The sequence below is a fragment of the Tauraco erythrolophus genome, chromosome 1 (assembly GCF_009769465.1).
Source record: "Tauraco erythrolophus isolate bTauEry1 chromosome 1, bTauEry1.pri, whole genome shotgun sequence".
Classification (NCBI taxonomy): domain Eukaryota; kingdom Metazoa; phylum Chordata; class Aves; order Musophagiformes; family Musophagidae; genus Tauraco; species Tauraco erythrolophus.
This window is the reverse complement of record NC_141465.1, coordinates 104,418,366-104,436,481: the sequence shown is the minus strand read 5'-3', so window position 1 is coordinate 104,436,481 and position 18,116 is coordinate 104,418,366. Positions and strand designations below refer to the sequence as shown.

General features: G+C 35.1%; 1 protein-coding gene across 4 annotated transcripts in view; it reads right to left on the bottom strand.

Annotated features, from left to right (window-relative positions):
- LRCH1 (leucine rich repeats and calponin homology domain containing 1) overlaps positions 1-18,116 on the bottom strand; it is a 136,227-nt gene that overhangs the window by 5,574 nt on the left and 112,537 nt on the right. For 2 of the 4 annotated variants that reach the window (XM_086620541.1, XM_086620520.1), the window contains 3 exons: positions 16,196-16,333; positions 14,803-14,880; positions 6,550-6,921 (listed from right to left, as the gene is read on the bottom strand). In XM_086620541.1, the coding sequence (XP_086476667.1) occupies positions 6,715-6,921; positions 14,803-14,880; positions 16,196-16,333 (423 nt within the window). In that variant the 3' untranslated portion in view covers positions 6,550-6,714. Of the gene's footprint in view, positions 1-6,549; positions 6,922-14,802; positions 14,881-16,195; positions 16,334-18,116 lie in introns of those variants that run through there. The other 2 variants (XM_086620528.1, XM_086620533.1) reach the window with 1 other exon arrangement.

The following is an 18,116-nucleotide window of genomic DNA, read 5'->3' as shown; positions in this document are numbered from 1 at the left end:
GCACTCAGAACTATTCTGTCATGCTTTCTTGCTAGGAATTTTGCAATTGTGCGTGAGCACATTTTCACTAAAAGCATAAAGGAGTGCGTGCCCCATCTCACATAAAACCCCCACCCAATATAATTTTTCTCCTTTTGAAGACAATGTATTATCTCAGTCTTTTAAATACAGCAATCCAGTTTGTACAAAGCAACCTCTCTCTTCTTGCTGTTTTTACAAGATGCATACTTGAATAAAGAAAGCTATTTAAGGACGTCTATAAAAAATAGGACTGTACAACTGTGTTTAGGAGTAAGAAAGCATATTACTTTTTTATATTATACATATTACTTTTTATATTATACATAATTCTTCATTACTGCTTGAAACATATACAATTGACAGCCTTCTCTTATTAAGCAAAAGGTGGAATCTGGTTAATATTTTATAATTTTGCAGTTAAACATGTGACTATGATGAACCTTCCAAAACTGTCAATGAGACCTACGCCATTTCCTAAAAATGACAAACTTCATCTTAATGTGTCACGAATCAATTCTCTTATCTAAGCCCTAATCACTATCTTCAAAGCTTTGGAAATGGCTTTCATCAACCCTGCCTCACATACTTTCCAAATCACAGCTTTAGAGTAATATATTTAACTCTTCTCAGAATAAGAAAAATCAAATCCTGCCAAGAATGGAATCCAGAGCACACTGACAATCAACTCAGCTTTCTGCATAGAAGCAGTTACCTTGGGCAAACATCTCGGTCTCTCAGTCTTTACGTTCAGCTGCTGTCCCTGCAGCACAGTCCACTTTCCACGCTCTGCCTTACTCTCTAACCCACTACAACTGCTATCTGGAAACCACTGGCAGTAGAGCTGTGAAGCTGCAAACCATGAAGATTTCAAAACTTTTCCTAAATCCTGGCATTTTGAGACAATGTGCCTGACCAAGAGAACTCCTCACCCATGACTCTGAGGATGCTCAGCCTCACCCACTTCTCCCCACCTTTGATAACATTTCTGTCCCTTTTACATTAGCATCACAGTCATAAATCTTCACTATAGCAGTATGAATTGCCTCTCTAAAAATACCATTGTTGAAACCATCACTGAACAAAACCTAAAAAGACAGACAGAAGAACTGGCTACTAATTCTCAAGACCAGTCTAAAAATCTTTAAAAACAATCATGGAAGGAAGGGCTGCCACTCCACTCGTAGCAGCATGAATATCTCTCTTCTCTATCTATTACAAATATCAAGATCTAAATTTTTTATGTATTTTTTCCTCCCTAAGAACAGAGGAACTTAATTACTTGTTGCAAGCAAATCACTTTCCACAGACACATAGACATTTTGAATGGATAAAGATGTTTTCAAACTCATTATGAAGCAAAAGAACAAACTCCTTTTGATGAGGAAAAAAAAAAAAAAGAGTACAAAAAGGAGGCAGCAGCCAGGAGGCTGAGTCACAAAGCAACACAAAAAGTCTGTACAACAGGCATACCCACAAACGTACACATGTGGCATGTGCTTGCCAGAGCAAGTTTCTAACCCTGGAACAAAACATCCGATTTAGCTGGTGTAAAAGAAAACAAGAATACAAAAGGACACTAATCCCACAAGGACACGTGACATACTACACGTACACATCTATTTTCTTTGACATCAGGTGCCTTCAAAGTCAAGATAAGTGTTTGAATTGGTTTATGCTAGGCCAAACAGCTTGACAATTCAGATGTAGTAATTCATTATCAAAAAGGAATTGTTGCCATTATCTCATATGGGCAAGCAGTGAAATGACCACATCATGACAACATCAGGGGCCAATTACATTTGTTAGCAAAAATACAGAGAAATAGAATGCTACAATTTGGCAGAAGCGCCTCTCTTTCATCCTTGTATTTGTAGAATATGACATTTCAGATCTACAGGGGGGGAAAAAATATTCAGAAAGCAATGAAATACTGCAATGTGTAGTTTCTCCAAATATAAAGTAAAAAAATAAGTCTATGTAATGCCTGTCATTTAATTTTTGGAGCCAACCACTCTGAAATGGAAATTTGCTAAAACATCAGGGTCTTACGTTTAGGCAAACTTATGTCAAATATATAAAACCTTCACATTTTGTTAGGTCAGGGCCAAGTTTTCTTTCTAAAGAGCTGAAAAAAACATAGCAAACGTTTACTTTTTCATATATGTAAGGAAGTTTGAAATTATGGCTTTTTACATATATTTTCCTTATTCACTATTACTGATCATGTCTGTATGTGCCAAAATGCCCTGAAGTCACCATTTGAAGTACAAAAGAAAAGAGCAGAAGATCAAAAAGCACAGTAATTCAAGTTATAGGTATATTTCATCTGGTTTTTTTCTTTTAATTTACAAAGGAAAGATTAGTATGTTTTGTGAAGCAAAAAAACACAACAGTACTTCAATACTGCAGCTGCAATTCCAGATTTGTTGGAGTTATAGCCAGTTAGATATCTAAATATGTGCATCTTCTGAATATGTAATAAATTGCAAATATTTACAAAACTGTATTTGCAGATGGTGGGCTTTGGACCCCTTTACAGATCTTGGCCTTAGGCCATAAAATTTTAAAAGCAGATCACATATTTTGCCAAAACCTCACAGTTCCATTCTAAAGTGCTATAGAAGACAGTGACCTGAAACTGAAGGAAACAGACAATTGAATGAAGACAGACACACATTGAACAGTAAGAGAAAATGTATACTTACACTCGAAATATCAATTGTAACATAACCTTATACATTAAATTCTGAGAGATAAAGTGAAGGAATAAGAGTGTTTCGTATCAAAGGAGAATGAGTCATTACCTTCAAGTATTTTCATACTGCTCTTTCTGCATAACGCAGCTTATGTGCTAGAAATAAAGGAAATGGCAATGGTCCACAAAACCAGCTCTACCATTTTTTCAAAACCTGCATATATGACTGTTTTCATTTTTTTCCTAACAGAAGTAAAACACCAAGAATACTTCTTTTTGTGAAAAACAATTATGTGGCAATAATTTGGAAACTTATTAATGTCTACGGAGTAGAAAAGGGGACTGAATATTCACTCAGGTCTAACGCAATCCCCTTTCACAATAAATGTGGCCTTTCAGAAAACTTACTACAAACAGAATGGGATCCATATACAGCTTTCAATCGTAAAAGCTTGTTAATATACATTTGAAGAAAGAGGCACTTGAAAGACTACTACACTGCAATCACTCTGCACTTGAAAATATTTATCTGTTTTCTGGCTCAAGGAAAAAGAAAGCCAAATCCTTATATCAAAATGCCCCTTGTAATCCTCTGCAAACACACTTTACCTGCATGCATATTAAATGAGTTAATTACAATTTGTATTTATTACTTTAGCGCAGTAGGGATGACAGGACGTCCACAGTACAGATTAGAATAGACCAGTTTATGAAGAAATCACAGTTTGAAAATCTCTGATGACCACTGCAGAGGAAGAAACTGAATGGGGAAACAAATATAATTCATGTTATCAATGAATATGTGGGTGAACTGCAGCGTACGTTGTTTTAAACCCAAGGTCATCAACGTAATCACGTGACTGGCTGTGAGCAGTTAAGTACCAACCGTGTACAACCGAATGTCTCAACACTGCGACTTCTGCAGAGGGGAAGAACCACCAGTCAGTCGAACTGTTGGGTTTCCCAAGTACTAAAGCCGCAGGAACAGCAGCACAAAAACCAGGATTCTGAATTTAGCACAGAGCTCATTAGAATAGATTAATGAGCTACACATGTTTTAGTTTCCACCTCCTCATCTAGTGGGAGAATTATTTGCTTCGGGGATGGGCAGACCAGGTATTTTCCACATTTGCATTATGTTTGAAATACATTTGGAGAAACATTACTATATTCACACTTAGAGAAATGTAAAAGTGTATTTTACTACTCCTTTCGCTGTAAGATTTATGTACATTTGGAAGTGTTATCAATAACAACCCTAAAAAATACAAAACCAGATAAGTTTCATGCATGGTAGTAAGGCTGTGCTTGTCATGAAGCAAGTAGTATGTTTGTCTTTCACAGTCTGGTCCAAGATGGCTTCAACTCCATAACTACAAGAAAGTGCTTGTAATGTTCCACTTTAATTACTGCATATTGTCATAGTTGAGAATAGTGAGAAAATGTACTCTTAAGTGACTAAAAGACAGCTCTGTTTACATGGTAAGTACATGTTAAGTTAAAACTTTGGACAAGTTTGAGCGTTATGTGTCATTTTGACTGGGATATGTTTTAGTTGGTCTGCACTGGCACAACAATAGTTCAGTTTCTAACCCAGTGTCTAGTCTGACAAAACACTCAAAACCACTGAGGACATAAACTTCCATTTCTGCACACTGTAAATGCAAAACACACTGATCTACTACTTCTGTTATCTCCCTCCCAAAGCTACGGGATACAGTGGATAAACAAACACAATATTAGACAATGAGACATGCATACTATAGCATGGTAGCAACAACCCTCACCATTTGATTTTCTAATTTCAAAACATGTTAAAATATATTCATACACATAGATCAGTACTATATAAGGAGTGCACAACACAAAGCATTGACAGGAGACCTGTTTACCCCTTATGGGAGCAGGAGTAAAATCCCAGCCCTAGTGAAGACATCACTTCTGTCTCAAATCCCAATGCTGGATTTAACAGATTCTGAACTCATTCAAGCTTTACGGCACTTTCTCAGTTTCATCAGGAAAGCAACATTGTTAAAACAAGACAACCAAAATGAAGACAAAGATCTGCTGAAAGTGGAAGCTTAAAGGTCCAGCTCTGACTCTGAGTAAGCAAGTGTCCACCGTCACTGAAACTAAGCACACAGTTAAGAGACAGGCCTGTGCAGGATAAGGGCTCAAGTCTATAGCTACAGCTCCAAATAACTAGTACCTTTTCTTCAAGTATAAAGAACCTAGAAGCACTCTCCAAACTCCTGCTGGTCACAGAAGACACTCTTTACAACAGAGTTGTTGTATATATATGCATTGGTAATCGCTAGACACTAAACCCTTTCAAAAAATTGGACTTATCCATCATTTGAAATGAATTTTTCCATATTAAAATACCTATCTAATTATATACTTCATCCTTTTTATATATGTATATGTGCATATTTAAGACATGGAAACCAGGAATAGGACTGCATTTAGAAGCTTTTAAATAAAATCTTACAAGTATCTATGGAACAGGGATATTTATAGTATATCACTAACTCATAACCATATGGCCAGAATAATCAGTAACATACAAGTGCTTATGCTAGTTATCCTCTTTTAAAAGTCTATAGGTAATTTTTTTATATACAAGGCAGTGAGAAATGAATGTATTTATTTCACAGCCACGAAACTGAGGTCCTTTGGTTAGCTAGCCTAAGACTGAATTACAAATTTAGTCAACAGCATCCAGGCCAATATTGCAATGTCAATATAGGTTTATAATCGAGGTTTTATATTTCTCTATCAATTTTCATTTATATATTTCATGTTGATAAGGAGTAAAAAAAAGAAAACGTCTTATTCAAGTTTTACAGTAGATTAACAGAATACAGAACTGCAAGGGAAATGGAGGTCATCAATTCAGCACTCTAACCACAGGCAGAGTTCAAAGATACCAAAACACCTCCTGGCTAATGTTTGCCTGAACATTACATTCTGTAAAACTTCATAGGATGGAAAATCTAGAGTCTTGCTAGAAAATCTGTTTTCCTAGCTACAGTGTCTTTGTTAGTGTTACACAAAAAAAACAACCAAACAAACATTACCTGTATTTTCACAGGTGAGGAAACAGAGACAAGATAGTGATATGATTTGCTTGATGCCACACATCAGAAAGGCAGATACAGGAATCTAACAGCTTAATCTCAGACTATCTTACTGCATCACACTGTGCTCCAGTCTTCATCCTGAAACATTCTAAAGCCCTCAGCATATTATGGGTTGCTCATGCCCACCACTAATTTACAGTCATCTGTAGGGTGTAACATAGCAAGTGTTTAAAAGCAGTTCAATGCTGCTTTGTGCAACAGAATAGAAAGATTATTCTATGGAATCTGGAGGAAAACAAAATATAAGTAGGAAAACATAACTACTCCAGTACGGAATTTAATCGGAACAGTAGAGATGACAAACAATTTTTAAAGTTACAGTACTCTCGTTAATCTAAAGGATTAAAAAATAACAGTAATTTGAAAGATAGTTCTCTAAGTGCTCTTAACACAATATATATTGAGATAATTGGCACCAACTCAGAAAATAATATCATCTGATGAAGTGTCACCTCAGTTGCTTTGATATCTGCAGCGTTCTCGGATTTTCACAAAAATTAAGAGGCTCAGTTCTGTTTAGCTTGTGATATACATCTAGCCTACACCCGAAAGTGGGATAAGAGTGGCTTCACTGCTTTAATTCATTCAGTGTGTAGTCTAGGCAACATAAAAGAAAACAAACTATAAATAAAGAGGCACATAAGTTCTTAAACTAGAGCTGGAGAGGGGAGAGAAGAGATGGGACTTGACTTCAAGATGCTACTCCCTCTCTCCCCTATTTCAAGAGATTAATAGAGATATTACAAGGAAGGGAAGCAAGGGAAAGGGAGAAGTTTGTAAGACAAAAGGAAGGAAATTAAGTACCTGTAATTTGTCAGAGACAAAGCAGAAAGTTTGTGTGCACATGCGAACAGGTTATGCTGTTAGCACATTCCAGTGATAAGTTATATACATCAAGACTATAAAAAGTATGTGGAAAAGACAAAAGCCTATTAGATCCCAGGAGCGAAAGGTAGAAGTTGATTGTGGGGTTTTCTCCCCGAGGGCGAGCAGAGTGTCAACAGTCTTTCGAATGTGACGAATATCCGACTGCAGGATGTCATACGGAGAGCAGAGGTCAGCCTATCCCGAAGGGCAGCCATTAGAACAGAAAAAAACAGTGCATAAAATTAAAAATACAAAAAATGGAAAGATATTGATAAATTATCACAATATTCTAGCATAAACATGTAGGAATAATTCCTTCCTAGTATTGCCTTAGGCACCAGACACCCCAGCTTTCTTTTATTTCCTCTAAATGCTGAAGCTATCATATAATGTCAGAATATTAAGACAGAAGAGCTCAGGCCTTCACACCCTTCCAAAATTATGTCCAGATTCACAAGGGAGAGAAGGTGCATCTGATCCACTTGTTCCAATGAGATCTGCACACCTTTATCCATCTGGGCCTTACCCAAATGCTTAAATGGAACCAGTAAAATCTAACTTATACAATAGCAAACAGTGGGTTAGAAAGCTGTTAAAAGCACAAGCAGCAGCAATATGAAGACTCAATAAAAAGTACTTAAAGAAATTGTCATAAGTATGCAAAACTGTCTAACATAATAAATAATTGTGGTATTAAAATATAATCTTAAATGACACCGTGGGACTGAAACTGAAAAAGTCAACATAGCACTAACTATATTTAATTTTATTAAAGTTTCTAAACTGAAGAATTTGACACTAAATTCCTTAGGTGGCATTTTAGAAGTTATTAGCAGGTTAGATTCTCATACTTTTTTTGGAAAGTATCAGTGACTTCATGTAGCAATTTACTCTAGACTAGCTATACAAAATGAAGCGTAATAGGTAATAATAATATCAATATGTATTCACAATATTTAATACTAAAAGCAAACCAAGCAACAACTAATACTTTCAAAATGCAAACTAAGATATACCATTTTACATTGCAAGTGAGACCTTACTATCAACAAAAATGGTAAACATTTACAGAATGAAATTATACAAAGTAGGAAGGAGATCCTCTGCTCCAGAGGAACACTGTGTTTCTTCAGCAGCTTTTCAGTTTCACTTGCATAATGACCTGACAGTGCATCCAATAAATGAAGACATGGAAGTTCAGATGTCTGTTTTCTGTCAGTGAAAAGTTTCAAAGTCTAGTTGGCAATAAATTAAACTTTAAAACATTTAAAAGGCTCATCTATCCTGAAAAGTGACTAGTGAAACTAGAAGTCAGAACTGTCATTCATATATAAAGAAAGAAGCGACCTTTTTTTTTCTTTTTCGCTTCCCATGCCTGGTTCCAGCTTTAACAGGAGTTAAAAGCTTCAACACTTTAATTTTGTCACTTAAGACCAGCAGATACACAGAGGGGAAAAAACACCCTGCCTAGCAACAACACTGACTTTTTACAGTAATTTTTCAGAAGTTTTTCAATTCAAAATTCTAGTGCAATAATAAACTTCAATGCAATTGTATTTGGCATTTTCTAAAGGATGAAAACTCACAGACAGAAGAAAACATGCTGATCTTGTTTAAAAATGGGATAGGATGAGTAGTGCATTCAAGAACATCTACATTCACAAGCTGCTTACCAGAGAAATTAATTTCAGGGCAAAAAACCTACTCACTCACAACTATCAACTATGTAATATATTGCCCTTTTACCAAACCCCACAAATGCTGGATTAATTTTAAAATAGCATACAAGACTCAATTCCTACTTGTTGCAACTATATCCCAAAAATAAGTATCTAAGATACATTGAACTTAAATTTATATTAAAAATCTGATAGAACTTTAAAACAAGGACTTTTTTTAAACTTTTGTCCAACTGTGCCCCCCAACCCCCCACCCAGTCCCTACTGCAGTTAAATGGAGAAGGAAGCAATTTCAGAGCCAGAGAATGAGAGCTGGTAAGAGGCTGCATTTTTACAGAGACTGAAGAACTTGCTAACCAGAGATTAACATACTAAGCAGTATACAGGAGAAGCCAAACTGTACAAAAACAGCCAACGCATGCAGAATAAACTTCCTACAGGAACTGCTACGCTGTGCTTTATTGAAATTCAGTGAAACCTGGGGAAGTCTGAGAAATACCTGATAATTTTTGCTTATTTTTGGGTGTTCTGTCACAATGGATAATTTGGTGTTACGTTCAATACAAACATTTTACTTAAGGTGTGAATGTATTTTAAACTTCTATAATGTTGAAGTTCTATAAACTTCACTAAACTAATATAGAAGTTCTATAAACTTCTATAATAATTTATAACTTCTAGATTAAAAAAAAAAATATAGCTTTTCACTAATGGTGAACATATTTTCCACTTAAGTTACCAGAATTTTACAGAAGCTGTGAAATGAAAATATCAAACTAAAGCATGACATCATGAAATAGTGAAAAAGTACATGACCTCCACTCAAAGTCTCAAAGACAACCACCCACCCACCCATCCATCACGAGCACTGCCCTTTCTCATTTAGGAGACCAAAATTATTACTAGTGAGAACTAGAAATATATATATATACTTAATCATTAAATTTATGGACTGTCTTGTTACGTCTATGAAGCTACATGACTAAATCACACAGCTGCCAAAATCATGCACACATAAACACAGTAAGGCAGAAGTTGAATGACAAAAGCATAACCAGCTGTTTGTGTGCACAAACCACTCATTCTGCATGCTCCTGCAGTGACAGTGAAAACAGAGAGCATTTCAAAACCAATCTCCTCAAATTTTAACTCTGGTAAAGAAGTCAAGAGTAAGTTCACAGAAGTTCATTGAAGAATGAAGTCTGTAGTACATATGCACTACGTTCAAAAAAAAGTCAAAGGAACCTCAGAAATATGCTTTCAGTCCTCTAACTGACAGCTTACCACCAAACCACTGAACCCCATACTGTAGGTCTATACATTACCGAACACAGAACAAAAGGGCAAAGAAGTCATACCTGATAAAACTTACTCCAACTTCATGGATGTCTCATGATGAAACTATGGAGAAGTAACTGATTATGTGAATTCATCAGAAAACAAGTGTAAGTGGCAATGAAAATATACCTTGCATTAAACTGAGAAACATGATTACCAGTTGAACAACTAACAGGTGGATAGAAGATAAGGCACTTGACACTCTCTGCTTGGTTGCTTCTTTTACTTTGTTCTGCCAGCTTTAGCACATGAAAGCCTCCTGTTTTTTTGTTTGTTTTACTTAATTAGCAATTCCTACACTAGCATAAATCATACTGATGTTTAGAATAGTTCTGGTTTATGTTGCAACATTGTGGAATTAATTTTCAGAGAAGGAGGTCCTGTTTGCAGGACTCGAAAGTCACAGGAAGGGTCACAGCTAAACCTTTTGTAATCTGAATCTTCATATGATGACTTGAGATCAAAAAAGCCACTTCTTACCATCACGCTTTTCTGTTCAGTACGTGTACACCAAATAGCTGACTGAAAATTTGAGAGACATGACAGAAGTCTCTCATTCCCACCCAAGAAATAACTTGTCCCAATAAATCGTGCACTTACTGACATGCTGGAACACAGAAGCTCGATAAACCTGCAGTAACAACTGGCTGTGAAAGATTTCATTTTATCACTACCTTTTATCACCAGAAATTACCAATCTAGAATTAATGATGAAAGCTTAAGTCTATCTTTCAAGCTATATGAAGATTGACAAAGTATGTCCGTGTATGTGGGGAAAGCCTGTCTTTATTTTTCCAGAAGTAACTCTACCTAATTTCTCTGACCTGAAGAGGCCTCATAAAGGATCAAAAGATGCTCAAGTGTCTAAACTGTTAAGAGATAGTATAACTTGCAGATCATAAAAATTAATTTGTGTCTTTTTAAAAAGATAACTTCTGCATTTTGGGTCACAAACATGGTAAATACTTCATTCAATTTCTTTTCTGACAAAATGCTTAGAAGGTCCTACTGCTGATATGTTGTATTTGTTCAGAATTGAGAACTAGAAGAAATGCAGACCAAAACTTGAAACTTTTGCCTTTCAAATAACATATTGCATTTACAGCTTTATTTTGGTCTAAATCTCACTTCTCAAAGTATCGTTCAGCCCACCACAAATCAGTTACTTTATCCTTTTGAGAGGAATATTTGTTAACATTACTGAAAGTGCATAAGAAAAAATACTCTGTAATATGAATTACCAAGAATGAAAGCTAAAGCTTAATTAAGTTATTGATTTGCAGGTTAAAATTGGAAAGTCTACTTTGCTATTAGTATGAATACTGATTCTAATGAGGCAATTGACAAACTGGAGAAATGTATATGAATATTTTTGTCTGTATTCACAGATAGTTACTGGCTTTATGAAAGAGTAGTTGAAACCAAAATACTTCCACAACTTTACATAGATACTCATGTGATAATAATTCAGACTCTCCTGATCATTTTTAATACCCCAGGGATGAGATGACACTAAGAAGAGTAAAACCGCATTAGAACTGGAACATTTGACACTTTAGAGGTCACATTCACACACAAAGAGAACTAAACCAAAAAAGTAGCTTTATTTTTTAAACCCAGAAAGTGTGAGAGGGTGGTGCAATATAGATGGTATAGGTGGACTGGGTAAGCATTATAGGTGGTGTCAGTAGTGGGTTCATATAACATTAACAACCTACTCCAGTGAACAGCACCATCCAAGTACTCGGATGTCACTCTGGAAAATGCAATAGGAAAGGCATCCCTATTTATCACACATCTACTGCCACTTGCTTATTCAGTCTGTATCAGCCAAAAATTAGGAGTGTTTGTCATTTTACAGCTGATACAGACAAGATTAGGCAATTTGACAGTTTCTAGTTAACTGTGTATAATAAAGTCTTCTTTTGTACTTTTCTAAGTGACAAAGATTGTACCTTTTCTGTCACATATCTCCTGAGGGGTCCAGCAGACATTTTCTGAATCCTCAGGCTTTCAGGTGCTTACCTCTGCCACCATCCCTTTCTCACATCAAACAAAAATTTTGTTTTTTCTCAAAAAACGATCATTTACAAAGATCTCTGATAAGGCTCTACAGGAAAAGTTAGTGACAGAACTGGACACAAGTTGATTGTCCTACAATTCTCACACTTTTGATAGCCTACCGGTATGGTAAGAGCCTTGCTATTTAAGTTCTTATTAAAGGGTCAGAACCATATGCTTAAAATATCCCTTTTGTATATGACCCAGCACATTCTTTCTGCATACGATCAAAGGCATCATATGGCCATTAACAGAGTGATTTGAACATGTCACCCATTGTACTGGAATTCCCATCTGGCAGGTAGTGGCTTTCAGAATCATCTACATACCAGGATGTTATAAAGAGACGCTCATGTCCCTGAATTTTGTATTCGTGATTCTTTGGTCAAGACACCAATTCCTGATACTTATTATGACACATTTGGACATGGATGCCAATTGCACTTTTCTACACTTGGATGAAGTTTCCCAGGATCATTCTGGGGAAAGCAATTTTGACCCAAGAATTGAATGCTGAAAGCCACAGAAGTAAGAGACTGTGCATCAGCACAACATCGTAATTACTTAGCTATTTTCTTGTTTTCATTTTACATAATTTGAAAGGATATTATTGGAAACCTGTGGAGTTCAGGAAATAGCATGTACTCTATTCCATGCCACACATAACTGAAAACAAATCAACAGGAACTATGACAATTTTAAAACCTTAAAAAAGTCCATGCAGCAGAATTTCAAGTTAATTCTCAGGAACTAAACATGGACGTAAGTATCATAGAAAAGCCTAATATCTATGAGTATCAGGATCCACAAGTTGAACTGATCACTTTCCTACAAGATGCTTCTTTTAAAAAAACACAAATAATTCACTGTATTCCTTTCACTGGTTTGTCTAGAGATAGCTAGGCAACGTACAACTCATCAACCCAAAGCCGCGTTGAACACATCGTCTGTAGTTCTTTCAAAACTTCAACAGTTGACTGTCACACTTGCTATCACACAACTCGGTCCTTCTAACACGTCCCTCCAACATGCAAAGTTTATCATCTACCAGCTAGTTCTGCAATACGATGGATTTTCACAATATATAGCAAACATATGCATTTGCAAATTACCAACAGCTCATCAAAAAAATATCCCTCTGAGTACTTAAAACTATCATAAATTTACAATTGCAAGTCGTTCAGTTAATGTTGAAGTAAATGAGATTTTCCCCTCAAGAGAAGTTAACACTTATTTAGATTCATAAGGATGGTTAGTTTACAAACCAGATTGGTAAGATCTGGCCTTGTGCTTAAGGCTCTATGCAACTCTGCAACAAATACCCTTTAATTAAAATGAAAAAATCCTAAAAAATTCTACACTAATTTCAATGGAAGCATTAATGAGGAGCAGTAATAAATATATAAAAATATCTATTCACAGAAAACAAAAAGGTATTTTTCCAGAAAGCTTACTTATAGAAATAAAAAAAAACCACCCCAACCTCAGAGTAAAGGCTTGGTTTACCCACCTGTAATACAGCACTGCAAGGATCGTTGTAAATATTTCTGTTTTGGTTTTGACAGATCTCTTGACAACAGTGAAAACAGCTCTTGGCCTTTTCTTTCCCAACAGGCTATATCCAGAAAAACCTAACTTGTATTCTAATTGACTAAATAATTTATGACGTATCAGAAGACAATGAATTTTGGGGCAGTTTAACAAGCACTCCATGTCTACAAGTCCACAGGACTGAGATTTTGATCATCTTTGAAATTTTACCTTTCATATGAAATCATTCTAACACAATAAATTACACAAATACAAGAACTAAATCAACCATTACAACTTAAGAGACCCAGCTACCCATTACACTGAATTCACAAATTAAGTTTATGATGTACCATTCACTGGAGCTGTAAGATAAAGTCTTCCCCTCAAAATTCCTACAAATAGCAAAAATGATCTGTTACTTATGCTACTTATGCTGTCCCTCCAAATCAAGTGCTAAATAGATATAAAATGTAAGTAATTCAAACTAGAACTCTTTCCGAATGTGAATTCTCTGCATTACCATCTGCTCCCTGAGGGGGTGGTGGGGGAGAAAAACACAAAATACCCTTTTGTTTCAGCATTCTTGAAACACACTGAAAAGAACTCTGTCTTAATTATACTGTCATATGTAGGCAACAGTGAAAATATATCATGTAATTTTAATGTTTTCAGATTAAAAAAACCTTGGATAACACTTTTAACTTCTTTTGAGGGTCATGTATTTGAAATTAACTTTTTCTTAATAGGTACTTCTAGACCATAAGGGAGTCTTTAAAATATTCCCAATGTAACTCCAGAATTCATTACATTAGTTATAAAGATATTTTTCCTTATTAATATGAGAATAAATTACCTGATGAATGCTGCCATTCTTAAATGAAAAGCAGAAAACATGAAGCACTGCAATTTTCCTATTTCAAACTTCTAAACCACTTGCATCTACATTATAGAACCTTAATCATATGTACTTTCCATACTTAACACAGACAATGCTTTTCTTCACATCACTGCAGAAGTGTATCAGTACAAGAGACGAGTGTGTTATTAGTCACTTTTACAATGCATGCTATACAGCATTTAATATTGTAAAGAAAGGAAAATCAATAATTAATAAGAATGAAGTCTATATTCTAAAATCATATAACAACACAGATTAGCAAACTTTTGCCTAATTACATATTACCTAATTACCATGTTCCTTATTTATTTTCCGTGACAAAGATAAGGAGGTATCAGGAATAATACTGAATTACTAATTTAAGACAAAGTTGCAATTCTGAAGTGCTATGACATGAGTCACTTAAACGGACTAAAGTAGTATTAAATCACATTATTTAGATCATTTTTATAAATTATGTGTCTTTATTGCTGAAAAACTGTAGTTCATAAAGTTATCCTTCAGCTTCGAAGTAATTCGTGTTTTGCATTTTTGATCATCTATAAGTGACAGGCTTAATTAAATTACCTCTGGTATCCCCAGTTTTCTACATGCATCCAGAAAGTTTTCCACATTTCTCCTGCATTTGGCCATGCTAAGTTTAGGCTGTAAATACAAGAAAAAACAGTTTATGGCAAAAGAAGTCAATAACATTCACAAAGTCAATACATTCATCTATTGCATTATTCTTGTACTGATGCACCATCTTCATATTTCTCCTAATTGAGTGTAAAAGTCTGCTCAACTTTTTTTTTTTACCATTCTAAAAACATCAAGACTACACAAATACGATCTGAGTATATAAGTGTGTGGATGCCATGTGTATTTAGTTAAAGTCACCAGCACTTTTAGATCTTGTTAAAATCCCAGCTTGTGAGGTTCCAAAGCCTGCCTCTTACAATGATTTGCAATAGATGACATTGATTTTCTGCACAGAAAGAAGTAAACTGATAAAGGATTTCAACACACATCATGGAGAACAGACTTGATTGTAATTAACAGGTTCTTACTTTTTAGATATTTTATGTAGTCACAAATGTATAGTAACCACACACAATTTTAATATGTCTGAAGAAGAAATTTCCTATTACTATAGAATTTCAAATACTTCCATAATTTGTCTCACTCAGGACTATTCACCAAATAGTTACAGAAATATCATGTTACGAAACAAAAAAAAACCACCAAAACCAGCAACTCACTATTTCTCTTTTTCAATGCAAGATGTGAAACAACGGTAATTCCCAAATATCCACTTAAACCAAGAGTTCACTACAGTAGCAGAGACTTTAAAGAACTAATTTTCTAGGCTAAAATAATTTGAAGGTTGTTTCAAGTAAGAGAACACCATCAAAATAAAATTGAAACAAAATGAAAACCATATCTAAAAGATTTGCTTTCTGTTATAGAAAACACCACAAGATTCTTATCCTTAAAAAAAAAAAAAAAAAAAATTAGTAACAAAACTTAAGTTTTTGCCCCAGAAATTCATGTTTGCATACTTTGGCAATATCATATTATTACCAAAGGCAGAATTAATTTAAAACCAAGCAACAGCAAAAGAAACTCCACTAGACCATCTGAGGAAGTATCTTTTTCTTAACATCTCTCTTCTTGGAAGTTCTTATATATTGGCTCTGAAATTCACACGCTGTTCTCAGAATCTAGTATCAGGCTGAACATGGCAAATATTTACCAATATGTATAGTAAAAAAAAAAACAAAAAAACCCAAAAAAAAACACAAAAGGGGGGGGAGGGGGGAGAGGGCAGATAGATGAACATTTGAATTTGTAATAACATAAAAGTTGCCCCCAACAGCAAAGAACATTCATTGAAGAAAAATATCATTGGGCAATAAACCAGTAATTTTTTTAAACATTCCTCCCCCCACCTCAATGTGGCAAGAAACGTTCAACTTACGACTGCTGGTGAAGGTACATGAATACTTCCAACAGATCGAGGGCGAACGTGATTTACTAAATGGCAGAGAACTACGCCATCCATCAGAGCAGACCCCAAGTCTTCAGGCAAACAAATCTTTAGTCTTGTTTCAATGTTCTGCAATTGAATATCACATACAGACTTTAATATGGAAATGGATAAAGGAGAAAAAAAGGGAATATATATATATATATCCTTGTCTTCTCCCATGATGTAGACACATAGCCAATTTTTGAGTTTTGTTTTACCAAGAAACACACTACCTTTATATAACTAATTATTTAAAAACTAAAAGCCAACCCCCTCTACCCTATGTTGGTCACTGAATTACGTAAACTTCTAAAATAACTCAAGACTTTAAATGCTGCTGTCATAATACACATATAATACACATATATTTTATATATATGTGTATATATATAAAAAATCATTTATGCATGCAATTAGCCATCTGATTGCACTACATGTAGCTCTTTCCTTTCACCGTTCCCTGAAGTCTTCTAATTATGCATCTCAAATTTTCTTTATCATCAGCATTTCGAATCAGAACTACATTGTGTTAATCAGTGTTCAAGCAGAGAGTGAAAGACAATCTTTTCCTAGTAGGCTAAAAATTACTTAGGAAGCATTAGAGTGATCAGAAAGACATGTAAGGCAAGGCAAAACATTCAGATTTAAAAGAGAATTTTTGGATACTTGTTAAGTACAACTGAAGTTTCATTGAAAAGGATTTGACATTGCAAAATAAAACACTTTGAAAATATTTGAGAATTTTCCAGGAAAAAAAACCCTACAATAACATTGTTACATATGATAAGTTTCCTAAATTGTGCTCCAATCTTGAAAACATTCCAACACTGTACTTAGAGATAACTCTTAGATTAACTCTCAGAGAGTTAATTCTCAGAGACTTAATAAGATACTTCCATTATCTTAAAATAGCTATTTCTTATTCCTAGTTGAACCTCCTTGATGTCATTATTCTCTATTAATACATTGCCCTCAGTCTCAGCTCAGGGTTTTAGATGAAAATAGATTATTGCCTTCAGAATTAAAGAAGAGTGTTGGTTGCAAGAGATTTCTGAAGGTCACCTGGACTAACAAATTTGAAATGAGATCAGAGCCTTAGTTACTTAAGTTCTGGATATCTGCAAGGAAAGAGATTCCACAACATTTCCAGGCAACCTTGTTCAGTATTTCCCCACTCTTCTTGCAAAGAATTTTCTCCTTGTAGCTACCTGAAATTTCTTTCTCTGCAATTTGTGGCACTGCCCCTCATTCTTTCACTGTGCGTCTTTGAAAAGTCTGGCTTTATCTTCTCTATTACTACCCTTCAGGCAGCTGAGGACAATCATATGATATTCTCAGCACTCTTTTCTCCAAGCAAAAGAAATCCAGCTCTCCGCTTCTTCCTCATGCACCCTTTGTTTGGGTGCCCTCACTATGAAGTAGCCTCCACTGAACTCACTCTGGAGTTTCATTATATTTCCCAGTTTCTCTTTTACTAGACACACTACTCAAGTACTCCCCTGTACGGTCTCACAAGTGCCAAACAAGGAAGTGCATCACGTGTACTAATACAATGTTTTGTTTTCACCTTGGATTAATTCATACATCAGAAAACATTTTTGGTATATGAGAGATGTACAGAAAGTTACACATTAAGAACACATTTTGAGACCTTTTTTCCAAATCTGTTACAAACAGGTTTACATACATTAATGAATTAAAAATTCCTTCTCTTAAGTGGATTTGCCTGTTGGGAGACTACTCAGTATAGATCACGGTGTATTTTTAACGAGCAGAGTGCACCTACAACACTATTTCAATGCCATTTCCTGTTGGAGTTCATGGTTTGAGACTGGATTTAATTAAAACTGAAGACTTCAAGAAGCCAATC